Source organism: Lepisma saccharinum, chromosome 30 (assembly GCF_977018435.1).
Source record: "Lepisma saccharinum chromosome 30, izLepSacc3.1, whole genome shotgun sequence".
In the NCBI taxonomy this organism is placed as follows: domain Eukaryota; kingdom Metazoa; phylum Arthropoda; class Insecta; order Zygentoma; family Lepismatidae; genus Lepisma; species Lepisma saccharinum.
This window is the reverse complement of record NC_139258.1, coordinates 6,299,450-6,316,407: the sequence shown is the minus strand read 5'-3', so window position 1 is coordinate 6,316,407 and position 16,958 is coordinate 6,299,450. Positions and strand designations below refer to the sequence as shown.

Sequence of the window (16,958 nt, the reverse complement as noted above, 5' to 3'; positions counted from 1 at the left end):
AATTCTCTTGACAGACATTCACTCATTTCTTTCGCACTGCAATAGTGCAGTGGGTAGTATGGGAATGACTCATCACTAGAGCAGTGTTGCCACAATCTGTAAGCACAATTTCCCCTTGCAAGGGGTAAAATTTCCCTTTTTCGCCCATTTTTTCCCTTCATCTAAAGAATTAATAATAATAATAATAAATATTATCGTTGATCCATGTTCGTATGTATGTATAAAATGTTAAACAATTAAACTTTGAAATGCTACGACGCCAGTGGCCCCGGGTTCAAATCGCGGCCTGGGGTGGCTGTTTGTGAGTGTCCATTCATAAATTTCATCATATCATCACTCATCCCCATCTTTGCAATTAGCCACCCACTCTCAAAGCCGGGGACATAAGGGTGAATGGTCAATGACCTCCAGCCCCAAACGGTAGCCAGTTGTGGACCAACCCAAATTCCACCCTTCCTCTCAGAACAAAGTATACGACCATTTTTTTTTAAAAAAATCTCATTTTCAAAACTGGAATCTCTTATAATGTTTAATATAATTAATATTGAGTCTGTCCTAATATTTCCCTGAAAATTTGCTATTTTTCATCGAATTTCCCTTTTCTCTTTACACTTAAAATTAGCTCCAAATTTCCCTTCAAAAAGGGAAATTTCCCTTCATGTGGCAACACTGCACTAGAGGCATGCACGTTTCGTTTTTGACGAAAACCCGAAATGTGAAATAACATATTGTTAATGTTAATTTTTCATGTTTCTGAAAGGTGTGAGGCCGTGTCCGAAAGTTGCAAGAGCGAGCATCCTCCGAGTATGGTCTTGGAGTGCGGTCTTCAAGTCGTGGACTGGAAGTACACGTCTTTCGAATTGCACTTCGACTGCAGCGCCAAATACGATCAGTAGATAAAACTGAGTACTCGTTGTTTTCCTCGCGTTTTAAACACTTGTCTTTCACCATAGAAATCACATAGCATTTTCAAATGTTCGTACACATATATTTCTACACATTATAAGAACTTTAACCAACAACTTGCTGACCCATAACGTATATTTAACTTGTGTTGCTGGCTTTCTACCTCCGTGATTTTAAACAAATGAACAACGAGAGTGGAAATCACGTGACCTAGTCAGGTCCCGTCTGTACTGCAAGCTGTGCACTTGCGTGCTTCTGTTCTTGGCGCTTTCGAACTGTACTAGAGTCGTTTTCACGTTCAGAAGACACAATGGGCTCTTATGGGCAATGCTTTTCTTATGGGAAATACGAGCGCGCTGTTGTCAAATTTCTGGATTTACAAATTTAGCTTAAGTAAAATCGGTACCTGCAGTTTTGCAGGAAATTATGTAGAGAATACGATGGTGGACACAAAAAACTGGTAACTTGCTTACATAATTTTAGATAAATTAAAAACGCAAATTTTCTGTGAAAACACAATTTTTACATTGTTTTCATTCCTAACGTTGAAACATGCCGTAAAATTGAAGCTTTCATTATGAAAAAAATTGACACTGTTTTTTAATTGTCATAGGTGACGGTGGTACTCAGAATTTATCAATACTTTAAAGCATATTTGCATTAAAAAATATTCAAATAAAGTATGTGGAGATTTTTTATATTCGTGCAGTAGAAAATGTCGTCGCTGGCCATTTTTTGTTCTGTAATTCCAAGTAAAAACTTCCAGCGACAAAGTTGTGGAGAAAATAATGAAATTATTTTTTATAACCACTCAAAGGTTCCCAGAAATGTTACTTCCATGCATTTGGAGTTTCTTTTTAACCCGAATCGCGCGCGAGGTAAGGAGACGTTGTCTGGCCATCTTGAGCTGACTCACCGCAGCATTCCGGCTAATCACCACCATGTTTTCCAGTTGTTATTTTATTTCCATTCAGTAAAAATATGAACTTCATGCAGTTTGTTATAATAGAATTGAAATTACTTAAATTTAATAATTGACAATTATTTCCAATGCTGCTGTTGTGAGCAACATTAGTGCTGTCGCAAATACACGTTGTTTTCGTTTACATTACTGTCGACATTAATACTGAAATGAAGATCACCTTTCAGTTTCCAACGTACACATAAATTCATAGACACCATATTAACCTTTGAAAGGCTTTCCAACACGTGACAAAATATGGGGCTTCAAGATAGAAATATGACATGCCTTGCTTGAGTCATTCACGTCTTATCACTTCACGTGGGCCATAACTCATTTGTTTGTTTGGGTTGCAACTTAATCTAACCCATGTGCCAGGCAGGTTCCCCTTACTTGAGTGAGAGATCTGCTTTGGTCTGTTTAGACTTTTTCCCTCTCCCGAAAAAGCGTTTTCAGTTGTGTGAGCTCTCAGTGATTTTTACTTTTTTATGTGATTTCTGAAGTGTCATATTCGTGCATTACACTCGCGTGTGTAGTGATCGCAATGGATCATAGTAAAAAGGGTAACTGTAACGTTCACAGTATAATATTAATATTAATAATTACATATAATTATCATTATATATACAAAATATGTAACACCTTCATTGTGAAGGGAGGTCATCATTTCCCGGCGACATGAGCTAGCGCTGTATTGGCAACACTGTGCGGTTTCTCCATAAGCGCCGTTGTCTCTTCTGAACGTGAAAACGACTCTAGCTGACGTCACTTCCGCTAAGACCATAAGTCCGTACTTTGTACCTTTCGGACAGAGCCTCAGGTGCATTTTCCTACCCTGTTTTGTCACGAAATGGACTGCAAGATGCGAAATATAGTTTATTTACTGACACAACTCTTTCTGAAGTTTGAATTATGCTGTGAGTTTTGCAATTCACGGAAAATTAACCCCTTTATACAGGAATAAACTTAATACTCTGTCAACGACATAAATGTGCTATTAGAAAGGGTGTGTTTCTTTTGTGTTATTAAGTGCAGTTTCTAAATCAAATTTAGGCTTATGTCCACAATTTTAAAACGAAAATGTCATTTTATATACCGCTATTGATCAGATTTTTCATCGCTATAACGCCAAAATTAGGTGGAGGCACAAGTGGTTCGGATCTTACTTTGAACTGTAGGTCCAGTTCCGATTAGCCTTACTGTGCATAAAGTGGACTTAAAGCAACAAATCAAATCAAACACCAAAATTAAATTTTATTTTCAACACGAAATTGACTGTTTTTGTACCGAAATTTTGCTTTTTTATTTACCTGTACGCATCACTTAAACATCATATTCTGTTTGCTTGCACAAGATGCGTAAAATTCTAGATGATAAATAAACTCGTGGAGCTTCGAAGAGTCTAAGAGAAAGTATCCACTTAACATTTAACACGTACACAAGATGCCTCCTGTAACAGGCCATGTGTATCAAATTGATACACATCTTTCAGGCAGCGTGTAAGGTTCTTATACACAGCTCCTTTGAAAACGAATGTTTGTATTAAACTAATTTGTTACTACAGGGTGTGTATAATTATTATACACACGGTCTAGGGAGGAAGAACTTCTTGAAAAGTATTATTGTGTATTGTTTAGCTTTATTTGACTTCGCTTTCTCTGCTACTTTTGGCTAATTTGGGAACATCAAGATGTTGTGATGAAATTGATGAATGGACACTCACAAACATCCATGCCCAGGCAAGGATTCGAACCCGGGACCCCTGGCATCATGGACGTAACTTGGGGCTTAATTTTGAAGGGGCAGTATCAAGCCTGGGACTTAACTTTGGGAGAAGAAATTCGAAAAGTTATCCATCTCATAAAACACAGTCCAGGATTATTTGCTCAATAACTGTGACGTTTGCGAAATATTACTCTTATTACTTTGCTTCTCAGATTCCTTAACTTGTAAATTTTAATAAATCTGGATTTGGGTGTGGGGGGCAAGTGCCCCCACCAAGTTACGCCTATGCCTGGCGTCGTATGAAAAGTGTATTACACAGGCCGTGTGGATAATTTATGGCGTTACCAGAGTAGTAAGTTTATTCCTGTATAAAGGGGTGCATCTCAAATATTTACAGCAGAATTAATCAATTTTCCGTGAATTCCATACTTCACAGGATAATTCAAGCTTCAGAAATTGTTGTCTGTAAATAAACTATACATTTCATGTTTAAGAGTCTATTTCACATTTTGAAGTTTATTTCGTGACAAAGTCCAAATAGCTCCAGAAAATGCAAAATTCCCTTCTTGCAGTTAGTGTTAATACTCTCATTAAACTTTGTTTGGAAGTAAAAGTTACTTTTGGGAAGAATTCCAACGGTAAGTAATTACTTTTGATAGTAAGTAGGTTTAGATTATATTTTTATAAATTGGAGTAGTACCTGCTTGATTGGAATAATATCGATTAATGCTTTCATTATATTTTCAGGTGTAAGTTTGAAGATCTTGCCTCCGCTTGTGGGATGCAAAGCTAGCACCAGGAGTTTCAACATTTCAGAATTTAAGACACGCAAGAAGGTGGCTATGCAGACGGTCAACCACTACGTCGAGGAGGTTTATGGGAAACGGAGCTCTCCCTTCTGTTGCTACTGCTGTAAGTATAATACATGTTTCTGCAGAAGGTTAGTGTGTGTTTTGATTAGATTTATTTCATCCATGAATCACATGTTTGATACATGCTGTGATATCGGACATGTCAATTCACATTACAATATAGTAATACAGAAGGTTGTTTCACGTTGATGGTAACGATTTCGATCACCAAGGAGCAGCACGTAGGCATAGCACAGAGCAGCCAGAGCCAGTAGGACGAAAGTACTGTGTGTTGACTTGCAAAGATGATGGTTGGTGTGTGAGTGAGTGTTTATATGGCACCAAAAATTCCAGTCTTTTGGGAGGGGTACATCTGTGCCCTTTCCGACGTTGGTTATAGTTATAGCCAGATAATTAAACAGTGCCACATGAAAGCATTCCATGTGTCAAAGAAGGGTGTCAATGCAGTGTTCAAACGCCATAGAACTTGCACCGTACCTGTTGCTGGAACCAGTCAAAGTGGGCCTCGGACATATCGGAAGCCCAAGCGTTCCTCCGATGTTGTGCGGAAAGTGAGATCCTTGATGCGATGTGAAAACCCTGCAACGCAAAGAGCGATTGCACAGGCAGTGCAATGTTTCCCTGCAACTGTAAATCGCATCATAGCCCAAGATTTACAACTTGTGCGGAAGCACAAGGCTCAAGTTCATAAGTTGCGTGCCTCACATGTCCAAGAGAGGAAGACCAACAGTGGGAAGCTCTACGAACGCCATCTGGCAGGGGACCGCTGGAAGTATGTGGTGTCCCTGGATGAAGCATGGGTGTATCTGTCGGGATGTGGTAAAAAAAGGGCCATCTACTATCGTCCACGTGATGCAAGAGGTCGATCTGAGTGGGTACGTGAATGTGCTGAAAGTTTTCCACGCGGGTTCATGGTTGTTGGTGGTTACTGCCATAACGGCAAACTTCCACTGCGCAGAGTGGATAAAAAAGGCTAAAATAAATGCAGCCTATTACCAGACGAATATTTTGGAGCCACTTTACAGACATGATATTCCTTCTCTCTATGGCAGCGACACATCTCGTGTTGTCATCCACCAGGACAAGGCTTCCAGTCATACGGCAAAGTCCACGCAGGCATACACGGATCGGATGGCACGTGAAACGGGCATTCATGCAATCCCCTTTACAGACATCCCTGTGAAATCCCCCGATGCCTCTTCCATGGATTTTTGTGGGTTTCCGTTGTTGAAACGAGCCTTGGGAAGCAGACGGCCCCGCACAATTGAGGGTCTTTTGAAAGCTTGTCAGGAGGAATATGATCGTTTGGACCAATGTGTCCTTCAACGCAGTCTCCTCCAATAGAAACTCCGCTGCAGGGCCATTGCTGCAAGACAGGGGTATCACGTGGAGCACCACCGCTCGTGGCGTCATGGTTTTTCTTAAGGTGAGGTGGGTTCTAACTTTGTTACCATGGACATGAAACGACCTTCTGTACAATGGGACACCACCTCATTATGGACGACAGGTTCCTCACTATCTGGACCTCCAGTTCCCTGGTCGATGGATTGGTGAACGTGGGTCAGTGGAATGGCCTCCCCGATCACCAGATTTGTCTAATAGAAGATTGGGATAAATAAATACCCGGGCAACGCCGGGCAATTAGCTAGTATTATATATAAAAGAATGATCTCCCGTTGTCAAACTCGGTGTAACTCCCATAATGTTTCTGGTTCTATCTTTTCAACTTTTGATATTAGTTCTATGTTGACGTTGAGAAATGCCAGAAGTATTTTTAATTTGTAGAGCAGTGAATGAGAACACGATACAAAATCTTCAAGGATACGTCGGCAAATTATCATATTTAAATTTTAAATAATAATAATAAATTACTGACGAAAATGATATTCCTATTTAATAATTTCACTCACACTTAAAATATCTTTCCCTGTTTTCTGGGAGCTGAAATCTGAAGCTGTAGGAAGGAAGAACTACTAATATTATGCATTGCCTCCTTTAAGTTGAAAATGCCTCACACTTGCTTCGTGGCAGTTGGAGGTGCTTTATTGTTAACATATAAAAATCCAGAGTGCAAGGTCGAGAGAAAGAAGAAAATACAAGACAAAGTGCTTTTTCTTCACGAAAGGAATGAATGGGTAAAAATGTCCAAGCCAAGTTATCGTGAATTTTTGCGTAAATGTTTTACATAAGAAATATGACAATAATTTTAACTTTTGCGGGCCCTGTTAGGCTTGGGGTCCGCCTGCCTCAAGGTGTGGAGCACAATGTTATTGTGAAAGGAGGTGTGGAGCACAATGTTTTTGTGAAAGGAGGTGTGGAGCACAATGTTTTTGTGAAAGGAGGTGTGGAGCACAATGTTATTGTGAAAGGAGGTGTGGAGCACAATGTTTTTGTGAAAGGAGGTGTGGAGCACAATGTTATTGTGAAAGGAGGTGTGGAGCACAATGTTTTTGTGAAAGGAGGTGTGGAGCACAATGTTATTGTGAAAGGAGGTGTGGAGCACAATGTTATTGTGAAAGGAGGTGTGGAGCACAATGTTTTTGTGAAAGGAGGTGTGGAGCACAATGTTATTGTGAAAGGAGGTGTGGAGCACAATGTTATTGTGAAAGGAGGTGTGGAGCACAATGTTTTTGTGAAAGGAGGTGTGGAGCACAATGTTATTGTGAAAGGAGGTGTGGAGCACAATGTTATTGTGAAAGGAGGTGTGGAGCACAATGTTTTTGTGAAAGGAGGTGTGGAGCACAATGTTATTGTGAAAGGAGGTGTGGAGCACAATGTTTTTGTGAAAGGAGGTGTGGAGCACAATGTTATTGTGAAAGGAGGTGTGGAGCACAATGTTATTGTGAAAGGAGGTGTGGAGCACAATGTTATTGTGAAAGGAGGTGTGGAGCACAATGTTTTTGTGAAAGGAGGTGTGGAGCACAATGTTATTGTGAAAGGAGGTGTGGAGCACAATGTTTTTGTGAAAGGAGGTGTGGAGCACAATGTTATTGTGAAAGGAGGTGTGGAGCACAATGTTTTTGTGAAAGGAGGTGTGGAGCACAATGTTATTGTGAAAGGAGGTGTGGAGCACAATGTTTTTGTGAAAGGAGGTGTGGAGCACAATGTTATTGTGAAAGGAGGTGTGGAGCACAATGTTATTGTGAAAGGAGGTGTGGAGCACAATGTTTTTGTGAAAGGAGGTGTGGAGCACAATGTTATTGTGAAAGGAGGTGTGGAGCACAATGTTTTTGTGAAAGGAGGTGTGGAGCACAATGTTATTGTGAAAGGAGGTGTGGAGCACAATGTTATTGTGAAAGGAGGTGTGGAGCACAATGTTATTGTGAAAGGAGGTGTGGAGCACAATGTTATTGTGAAAGGAGGTGTGGAGCACAATGTTTTTGTGAAAGGAGGTGTGGAGCACAATGTTTTTGTGAAAGGAGGTGTGGAGCACAATGTTATTGTGAAAGGAGGTGTGGAGCACAATGTTATTGTGAAAGGAGGTGTGGAGCACAATGTTATTGTGAAAGGAGGTGTGGAGCACAATGTTATTGTGAAAGGAGGTGTGGAGCACAATGTTTTTGTGAAAGGAGGTGTGGAGCACAATGTTTTTGTGAAAGGAGGTGTGGAGCACAATGTTATTGTGAAAGGAGGTGTGGAGCACAATGTTATTGTGAAAGGAGGTGTGGAGCACAATGTTATTGTGAAAGGAGGTGTGGAGCACAATGTTTTTGTGAAAGGAGGTGTGGAGCACAATGTTATTGTGAAAGGAGGTGTGGAGCACAATGTTATTGTGAAAGGAGGTGTGGAGCACAATGTTTTTGTGAAAGGAGGTGTGGAGCACAATGTTATTGTGAAAGGAGGTGTGGAGCACAATGTTTTTGTGAAAGGAGGTGTGGAGCACAATGTTATTGTGAAAGGAGGTGTGGAGCACAATGTTATTGTGAAAGGAGGTGTGGAGCACAATGTTATTGTGAAAGGAGGTGTGGAGCACAATGTTTTTGTGAAAGGAGGTGTGGAGCACAATGTTATTGTGAAAGGAGGTGTGGAGCACAATGTTATTGTGAAAGGAGGTGTGGAGCACAATGTTTTTGTGAAAGGAGGTGTGGAGCACAATGTTATTGTGAAAGGAGGTGTGGAGCACAATGTTTTTGTGAAAGGAGGTGTGGAGCACAATGTTTTTGTGAAAGGAGGTGTGGAGCACAATGTTATTGTGAAAGGAGGTGTGGAGCACAATGTTTTTGTGAAAGGAGGTGTGGAGCACAATGTTATTGTGAAAGGAGGTGTGGAGCACAATGTTTTTGTGAAAGGAGGTGTGGAGCACAATGTTATTGTGAAAGGAGGTGTGGAGCACAATGTTATTGTGAAAGGAGGTGTGGAGCACAATGTTTTTGTGAAAGGAGGTGTGGAGCACAATGTTATTGTGAAAGGAGGTGTGGAGCACAATGTTTTTGTGAAAGGAGGTGTGGAGCACAATGTTATTGTGAAAGGAGGTGTGGAGCACAATGTTATTGTGAAAGGAGGTGTGGAGCACAATGTTATTGTGAAAGGAGGTGTGGAGCACAATGTTTTTGTGAAAGGAGGTGTGGAGCACAATGTTATTGTGAAAGGAGGTGTGGAGCACAATGTTTTTGTGAAAGGAGGTGTGGAGCACAATGTTTTTGTGAAAGGAGGTGTGGAGCACAATGTTATTGTGAAAGGAGGTGTGGAGCACAATGTTTTTGTGAAAGGAGGTGTGGAGCACAATGTTATTGTGAAAGGAGGTGTGGAGCACAATGTTTTTGTGAAAGGAGGTGTGGAGCACAATGTTATTGTGAAAGGAGGTGTGGAGCACAATGTTATTGTGAAAGGAGGTGTGGAGCACAATGTTTTTGTGAAAGGAGGTGTGGAGCACAATGTTATTGTGAAAGGAGGTGTGGAGCACAATGTTTTTGTGAAAGGAGGTGTGGAGCACAATGTTATTGTGAAAGGAGGTGTGGAGCACAATGTTATTGTGAAAGGAGGTGTGGAGCACAATGTTATTGTGAAAGGAGGTGTGGAGCACAATGTTTTTGTGAAAGGAGGTGTGGAGCACAATGTTATTGTGAAAGGAGGTGTGGAGCACAATGTTATTGTGAAAGGAGGTGTGGAGCACAATGTTTTTGTGAAAGGAGGTGTGGAGCACAATGTTATTGTGAAAGGAGGTGTGGAGCACAATGTTTTTGTGAAAGGAGGTGTGGAGCACAATGTTTTTGTGAAAGGAGGTGTGGAGCACAATGTTATTGTGAAAGGAGGTGTGGAGCACAATGTTTTTGTGAAAGGAGGTGTGGAGCACAATGTTATTGTGAAAGGAGGTGTGGAGCACAATGTTTTTGTGAAAGGAGGTGTGGAGCACAATGTTATTGTGAAAGGAGGTGTGGAGCACAATGTTATTGTGAAAGGAGGTGTGGAGCACAATGTTTTTGTGAAAGGAGGTGTGGAGCACAATGTTATTGTGAAAGGAGGTGTGGAGCACAATGTTTTTGTGAAAGGAGGTGTGGAGCACAATGTTATTGTGAAAGGAGGTGTGGAGCACAATGTTATTGTGAAAGGAGGTGTGGAGCACAATGTTATTGTGAAAGGAGGTGTGGAGCACAATGTTTTTGTGAAAGGAGGTGTGGAGCACAATGTTATTGTGAAAGGAGGTGTGGAGCACAATGTTTTTGTGAAAGGAGGTGTGGAGCACAATGTTTTTGTGAAAGGAGGTGTGGAGCACAATGTTATTGTGAAAGGAGGTGTGGAGCACAATGTTTTTGTGAAAGGAGGTGTGGAGCACAATGTTATTGTGAAAGGAGGTGTGGAGCACAATGTTTTTGTGAAAGGAGGTGTGGAGCACAATGTTATTGTGAAAGGAGGTGTGGAGCACAATGTTATTGTGAAAGGAGGTGTGGAGCACAATGTTTTTGTGAAAGGAGGTGTGGAGCACAATGTTATTGTGAAAGGAGGTGTGGAGCACAATGTTTTTGTGAAAGGAGGTGTGGAGCACAATGTTATTGTGAAAGGAGGTGTGGAGCACAATGTTATTGTGAAAGGAGGTGTGGAGCACAATGTTATTGTGAAAGGAGGTGTGGAGCACAATGTTTTTGTGAAAGGAGGTGTGGAGCACAATGTTTTTGTGAAAGGAGGTGTGGAGCACAATGTTATTGTGAAAGGAGGTGTGGAGCACAATGTTATTGTGAAAGGAGGTGTGGAGCACAATGTTTTTGTGAAAGGAGGTGTGGAGCACAATGTTATTGTGAAAGGAGGTGTGGAGCACAATGTTTTTGTGAAAGGAGGTGTGGAGCACAATGTTATTGTGAAAGGAGGTGTGGAGCACAATGTTTTTGTGAAAGGAGGTGTGGAGCACAATGTTATTGTGAAAGGAGGTGTGGAGCACAATGTTATTGTGAAAGGAGGTGTGGAGCACAATGTTTTTGTGAAAGGAGGTGTGGAGCACAATGTTATTGTGAAAGGAGGTGTGGAGCACAATGTTATTGTGAAAGGAGGTGTGGAGCACAATGTTATTGTGAAAGGAGGTGTGGAGCACAATGTTTTTGTGAAAGGAGGTGTGGAGCACAATGTTATTGTGAAAGGAGGTGTGGAGCACAATGTTATTGTGAAAGGAGGTGTGGAGCACAATGTTTTTGTGAAAGGAGGTGTGGAGCACAATGTTTTTGTGAAAGGAGGTGTGGAGCACAATGTTATTGTGAAAGGAGGTGTGGAGCACAATGTTTTTGTGAAAGGAGGTGTGGAGCACAATGTTATTGTGAAAGGAGGTGTGGAGCACAATGTTATTGTGAAAGGAGGTGTGGAGCACAATGTTATTGTGAAAGGAGGTGTGGAGCACAATGTTTTTGTGAAAGGAGGTGTGGAGCACAATGTTATTGTGAAAGGAGGTGTGGAGCACAATGTTATTGTGAAAGGAGGTGTGGAGCACAATGTTTTTGTGAAAGGAGGTGTGGAGCACAATGTTATTGTGAAAGGAGGTGTGGAGCACAATGTTTTTGTGAAAGGAGGTGTGGAGCACAATGTTATTGTGAAAGGAGGTGTGGAGCACAATGTTTTTGTGAAAGGAGGTGTGGAGCACAATGTTTTTGTGAAAGGAGGTGTGGAGCACAATGTTATTGTGAAAGGAGGTGTGGAGCACAATGTTTTTGTGAAAGGAGGTGTGGAGCACAATGTTATTGTGAAAGGAGGTGTGGAGCACAATGTTTTTGTGAAAGGAGGTGTGGAGCACAATGTTATTGTGCAAGGAGGTGTGGAGCACAATGTTATTGTGAAAGGAGGTGTGGAGCACAATGTTATTGTGAAAGGAAGTGTGGAGCACTAACCAAGAGGTGCATAAGCACTTCCTGACACTGCACATGTACTGAAGTAATTCTTCTTTCCAGGTTTGAATTGCGCTCACAGCAGAGCGTACGAATTCTTCGCCGAGTCCATCACCTCCAAGAGGGGATTCGGAGCCACCAAGTGCGACAGCTGGGAAGGGTACGAGGAAGGGAGGTGCCGATGGAACCTCTACACCCTGATGGGGGAGCGGGTGAGCAATCGGTAAGCCACATCCTTTCTAACTTACCTCGTATAACACTGGATAACATTATCAAAATGTTAATTCTTAAAAGTTTAAGTCCACTTTTACCCGGATCTACAGTTTAAAGTGGAATCTGAACCATATGCAATGTACTAGAGTAGTGTCAAGTGCCCATATTTCGGATAGGTTCCTAATTTCGGATACCAAGAAATTTCCACCTTAGAACAGCAGCGCCGAAGTGCAGATAGTGCCAACTAACACGCTACTTCGTCCCAAAGTTTCACCCTTTTGCGTGACCTTGAGGAATGTTTCTTTAGTGTGTGGCTGATATTTCTGACTTTTCCGGAGTTTTGATGTAATATTTCACCATCCAAACTTAAGGCCTACAACTGGAATGTTAGTATTTACTCACTTCTGTCTAAATTTTATATAATCTTGAGAGATTCAGCAATCATTATTACGTAGTTTCAGTCACATTATTTCAGAGGGGGAACGCACAGAATCGCCATATTGAATATGCGACTGGGTTTCCTAATTTCGGATGCTACACGGGTACCTAATTTCGACTATCCGAAATTGTGCACCCTTTCCAAATACTCATTAGTAACCCTATCCGAAATTGGGAAATACCCTATCCGACATTAGGCAACCTTTTTGTCAGACTAAAAATATGCATACAATTCTTTGTTTCATAAAATATACCTAGTATTTCTTATAAATGTTAATATAACTTTCAGAAACATTAATAAATATATGTTCAATGTTTATCAACACATTTATGGCTTATTTTGTTTACATTTAGGTACTGAAAATCTAATGTGAAATTAAGTATCCGAAATATGGGCACTTGACCCTATATACAGGGTGGCTCAATAAGTCACTTAACACCCTCAGTACAAGGCCACTGCGGCATGGAATTTGAAATTGGCGATGACCAATCGTTATCTGGCCAAGGGGGAACCACATTGACGCCACCCACACGGTCGGCGGCCATCTTGATGTCCGCCATCTTGAATTCAACTTCAGAATTTTAAATGGGAAGGGGGTCGTGCGACATATCAAAATGGGCTAGAATTTCACGAGAAATGCAATGGTGAAGGTTTTTTCGACGTATCTTTAACCAGTAAAAAGTTATGACTGAATTCTTGTACCAATTTGCTCCTTTTCGAGGTGTTAGAAAAATGCCTTAAAATTTGTTTAGCGCTTCGGTAATGCATCGAGATCAAAGTAACGTCTATGGAGAGACGTTCGCATGCCATTGCACATTATTTTAATCGGATACATCCATGAAGAGCTGCTCATTATGAATGGTTGTCGCGAACAATTTACAGTGTGACGCTTCCATTGAATTAAAAGTCCTTCACAGTGACAAGGCTAATGTTTATGTTCATAAGGAAGTTTATAAACAGAATATTCGATGATTTTTATCTGATAACCCATTTTTGACAGATCAAAGCTGAATGGTTAGTGTTGGTAAGTTAATGGTGTGGCGTGCTGTGTGGAACACGATTGGTTAGTCAATTTTCCATCAACGGAACCTTAAATGCTTAGGACTACTTGGATTTGTTAAATAAACAGTTTTTTCATCCTTGCTTATGGAAGAAGGTACTTTTTACAGAGTTTTTTCAATAGGGAAGAACACCAGAACACTTATGGGAACGTTATGAACCAGTTTTTGTCCAAAGTTAGTTATCAGATAAAAATCATGGAATATTCTGTTTATAAACTTCCTTATGAACATAAACATTAGCCTTGTCACTGTGAAGGACTTTTAATTCAATGGAAGCGTCACACTGTAAATTGTTCGCGACAACCATTCATAATGCACAGCTCTTCATGGATGTATCCGATTAAAATAATGTGCAATGGCATGCAAACGTCTCTCCATAGACGTTACTTTGATCTCGATGCATTACCGAAGCGCTAAACAAATTTTAAGGCATTTTTCTAACACCTCGAAAAGGAGCAAATTGGTACAAGAATTCAGTCATAACTTTTTACTGGTTAAAGATACGTCAAAAAAACCTTCACCTTTGCATTTCTCGTGAAATTCTAGCCCATATTGATATGTCGCACGACCCCCTTCCCATTTAAAATTCTGAAGTTGAATTCAAGATGGCGGACATCAAGATGGCCGCCGACCGTGTGGGTGGCGTCAATGTGGTTCCCCCTTGGCCAGATAACGATTGGTCATCGCCAATTTCAAATTCCATGCCGCAGTGGTCTTGTACTGAGGGTGTTAAGTGACTTATTGAGCCACCCTGTATAATTATAATTAAAGTGACGGTGTTCAGAGTGGTACAGCACGGGCTGTAATGAGAGTAGCAGTCTGAAACTTCGTAGATATGCTAATGAAGCAATGCGCTCGCGAAGTATGCAAAAAAAATAATAATAATAAAAAAATAGTTCCAATTCTCGCCACCAGGTGAAAAATGGCGCTGTAAGCAGTCAAAACGTGGAATTTGCCGTAACTATGACGTCAAAGTCGGCGACATTGCCTAACCATTGTGTGAGCTCCCTGGTTGTTGTTGGTGACGCTTCTTGCTTTTTCCTTTAGTAATGTTCATGTAATTCGAATAGTGAAATTGCAGCGATATTTTATTACAAAGAGTATTGTTTTCTGCGATTTATAGTGTTTTTCCTGTAACTATACCAAGTTTTGACTGCTTACAGCGCCATTTTTACCCTGGTGGCGAGAATTGGAACTATTATATTTCCTTTTCATAATTCGCAAGCGCATTGCTTCATTAGCATATCTATGAAGTTTCAGACTGCTACTCTCATTACAGCCCGTGCTGTACCACTCTGAACACCGTCACTTTAATTATAACCACCTGGTATATACATTTTATATATTATGAAACTTACCATTTTAGGAGGGTCACGTGTCCCCCATTGTTTGTGTGTGTGTGTGTGTGTGTATGTATGTAAGTGTGTGAAATGAAAACTGTTAATTGATCAAATCTAAAACTTGAACTTATTTATTTTACAAGTAACACAAATTATCACAAATCGTTGCAAAAAAAATTTAGTTGATGATTAGTTTGTCCCCGAGTTATTGTTTGAAACATTGAGAGAATTAGGCCATATCCTATAAGAACAAACAGTGTTTCAATAACGACTAACCAACATTTTATAAACTGCATTCTTAAACATTATAATGATTTGAGCCATTTCTAAAGAGTACACTAAATTTTATAATTTTGTATTCCATTTGTACTCTTTTGTCACCTTTATATTTAAACTACTGAATGAAGGTTTTTTAAAATCTTTTCTTCGGAAGGGTATTCTAAATATAAATAGATTGTTAATACGAAATTTATTGTACGTTATTTACGATTTAAGACTTATTCTTTGATGTAGCTTCATTGCACTCAAAAGTTACACAACAAAAATAATAATTATTGTCTGTATTATTGGCATCTGAAATTCTCCCTTTTTTTCTGTTATCTACCTCAGTGGCCTCTGTGGCTACAACGCCTGGGGTCCCGGGTTCAAATCCCGGCCTGGGCATGGATATTCTTTGTGAGGGTCCCATCATCAATTTCATCATATCATCACTCATCCTCATCTTCGGGATTAGCCAAAAGAGGCAGAAATGCGAGGCGAAGTGAACCAATTCAATCAACCAACCTCAGTATAAGCAGATGCTTGATGCAACGATTAAGAAATAAGTTTTCATTTTTATTCGTTTCAGAGCCCGAGGTACGTTCTATCTGAGGACAAGAAGTGTTTCACCTTTTGCCATTTCAACTGCAACTTGCTCTTCTAGCTCTACTCGAGTTGCTTTGCTTGCATCACTATCTGTAAGCATCTGGAGTAAACTCTATGGTTCGTAGTTGGAGACACTGTGCGGTTAGAGGCCATCTTGGTTCACAAATCAATTACCCAAAGAGATTTTAATAAATGTTCCATTTCTAATGGACGTACTGAAGAGTTGGTTAGACTACATGCTGGAGTGAAATAGTTTGGACAGATGAAAGGCCAGTTTGTTAGAGAGTTCCTGATAGTAGTTCCTAGGAGTTTGGTTTGCAACACTGTTTTATGTGGTTTTGAAAGTGTCCAGTGTATTTACATATCTAGTCCCAGGCGCCATGTGGTTGACGAAAAATAATGCAAGTGTACAGTGGGATCCATAAGTATTGCCGTGCAAATTGTCCATGACTATTTTCATTAATTTTTCTCTTACATCCTCTGTGTTTATAAGCGATGGATTTTTATGTATGCTGGTGCAGAAGTTGTCAACAGCTTGTTTTGAGTTTTCTTTTAATTCTTGAAGCTCTTATTGGGTCAAATAAAGTGCACGAACATGGAGATGGACAATTTGCATGAAAATACTCATGGATCCCACTGTGCATGTTCACCAGTTAGCAGTAGTGTAGAGAAACATGTTGGTATTTCACACACCATTTAAACTTGATAGTGGGTTGTATAAGGATTCTTAAACACAGATGTGTGTCATAGGCGAAGTGTTATTCAATTATATTGAGGTGATTAGTAATTTAGTTCGAAAACTAATCTAAAGAAAACACATTCAATATTCTAAACAAGGCACTTTGGTAAATTTCTCGTAAGGGACAGACAGCTGAAATTTGCTAGTTCATTTAATTTGAATATTCGTACTTACGTATTCTGCATTGAGAAACATTGCTGAAGGTGGCATTTCGCTTATTTCACGGAAATAAGCTCTATTTGCGACATATTGAGTAAGTTTTCTTCGTTTGTTTTTGCCTTCGGTGACACACAAAATGGCGGTCACAGTTTCACTAACGTACTTGGCATGCAGTGTTTCCACCCCACTGCACCCAAAAATACCTACGTAGCCCCACAAACCATTGACGCATAGCCCCACGAATCATTTCCGGAAAGGTTAGGTTATGTAGGGTCACGTATAGGTTACAATAGTTAAAATTGGTTTCGAAAAAATATACATAGCCCCACACACCATTCTCGCATAGCCCCACGAACCATTGACACATAGTCCCAC

The 16,958-nt window shown here is 40.3% G+C and overlaps 1 protein-coding gene across 1 annotated transcript in view; it reads left to right on the top strand.

Annotated features, from left to right (window-relative positions):
- Positions 1 to 16,145, top strand: part of LOC145981686 (endothelial lipase-like) — a 48,599-nt gene extending 32,454 nt beyond the window's left edge. The window contains exons 6-8 of the mRNA XM_083115080.1: positions 4,340 to 4,504; positions 11,832 to 11,991; positions 15,669 to 16,145. Coding sequence (XP_082971206.1) covers positions 4,340 to 4,504; positions 11,832 to 11,991; positions 15,669 to 15,810 — 467 coding nt within the window. The 3' untranslated portion in view covers positions 15,811 to 16,145. The remainder of the gene's footprint in view (positions 1 to 4,339; positions 4,505 to 11,831; positions 11,992 to 15,668) is intronic.
- The last annotated feature ends 813 nt before the right edge of the window (positions 16,146 to 16,958 follow it).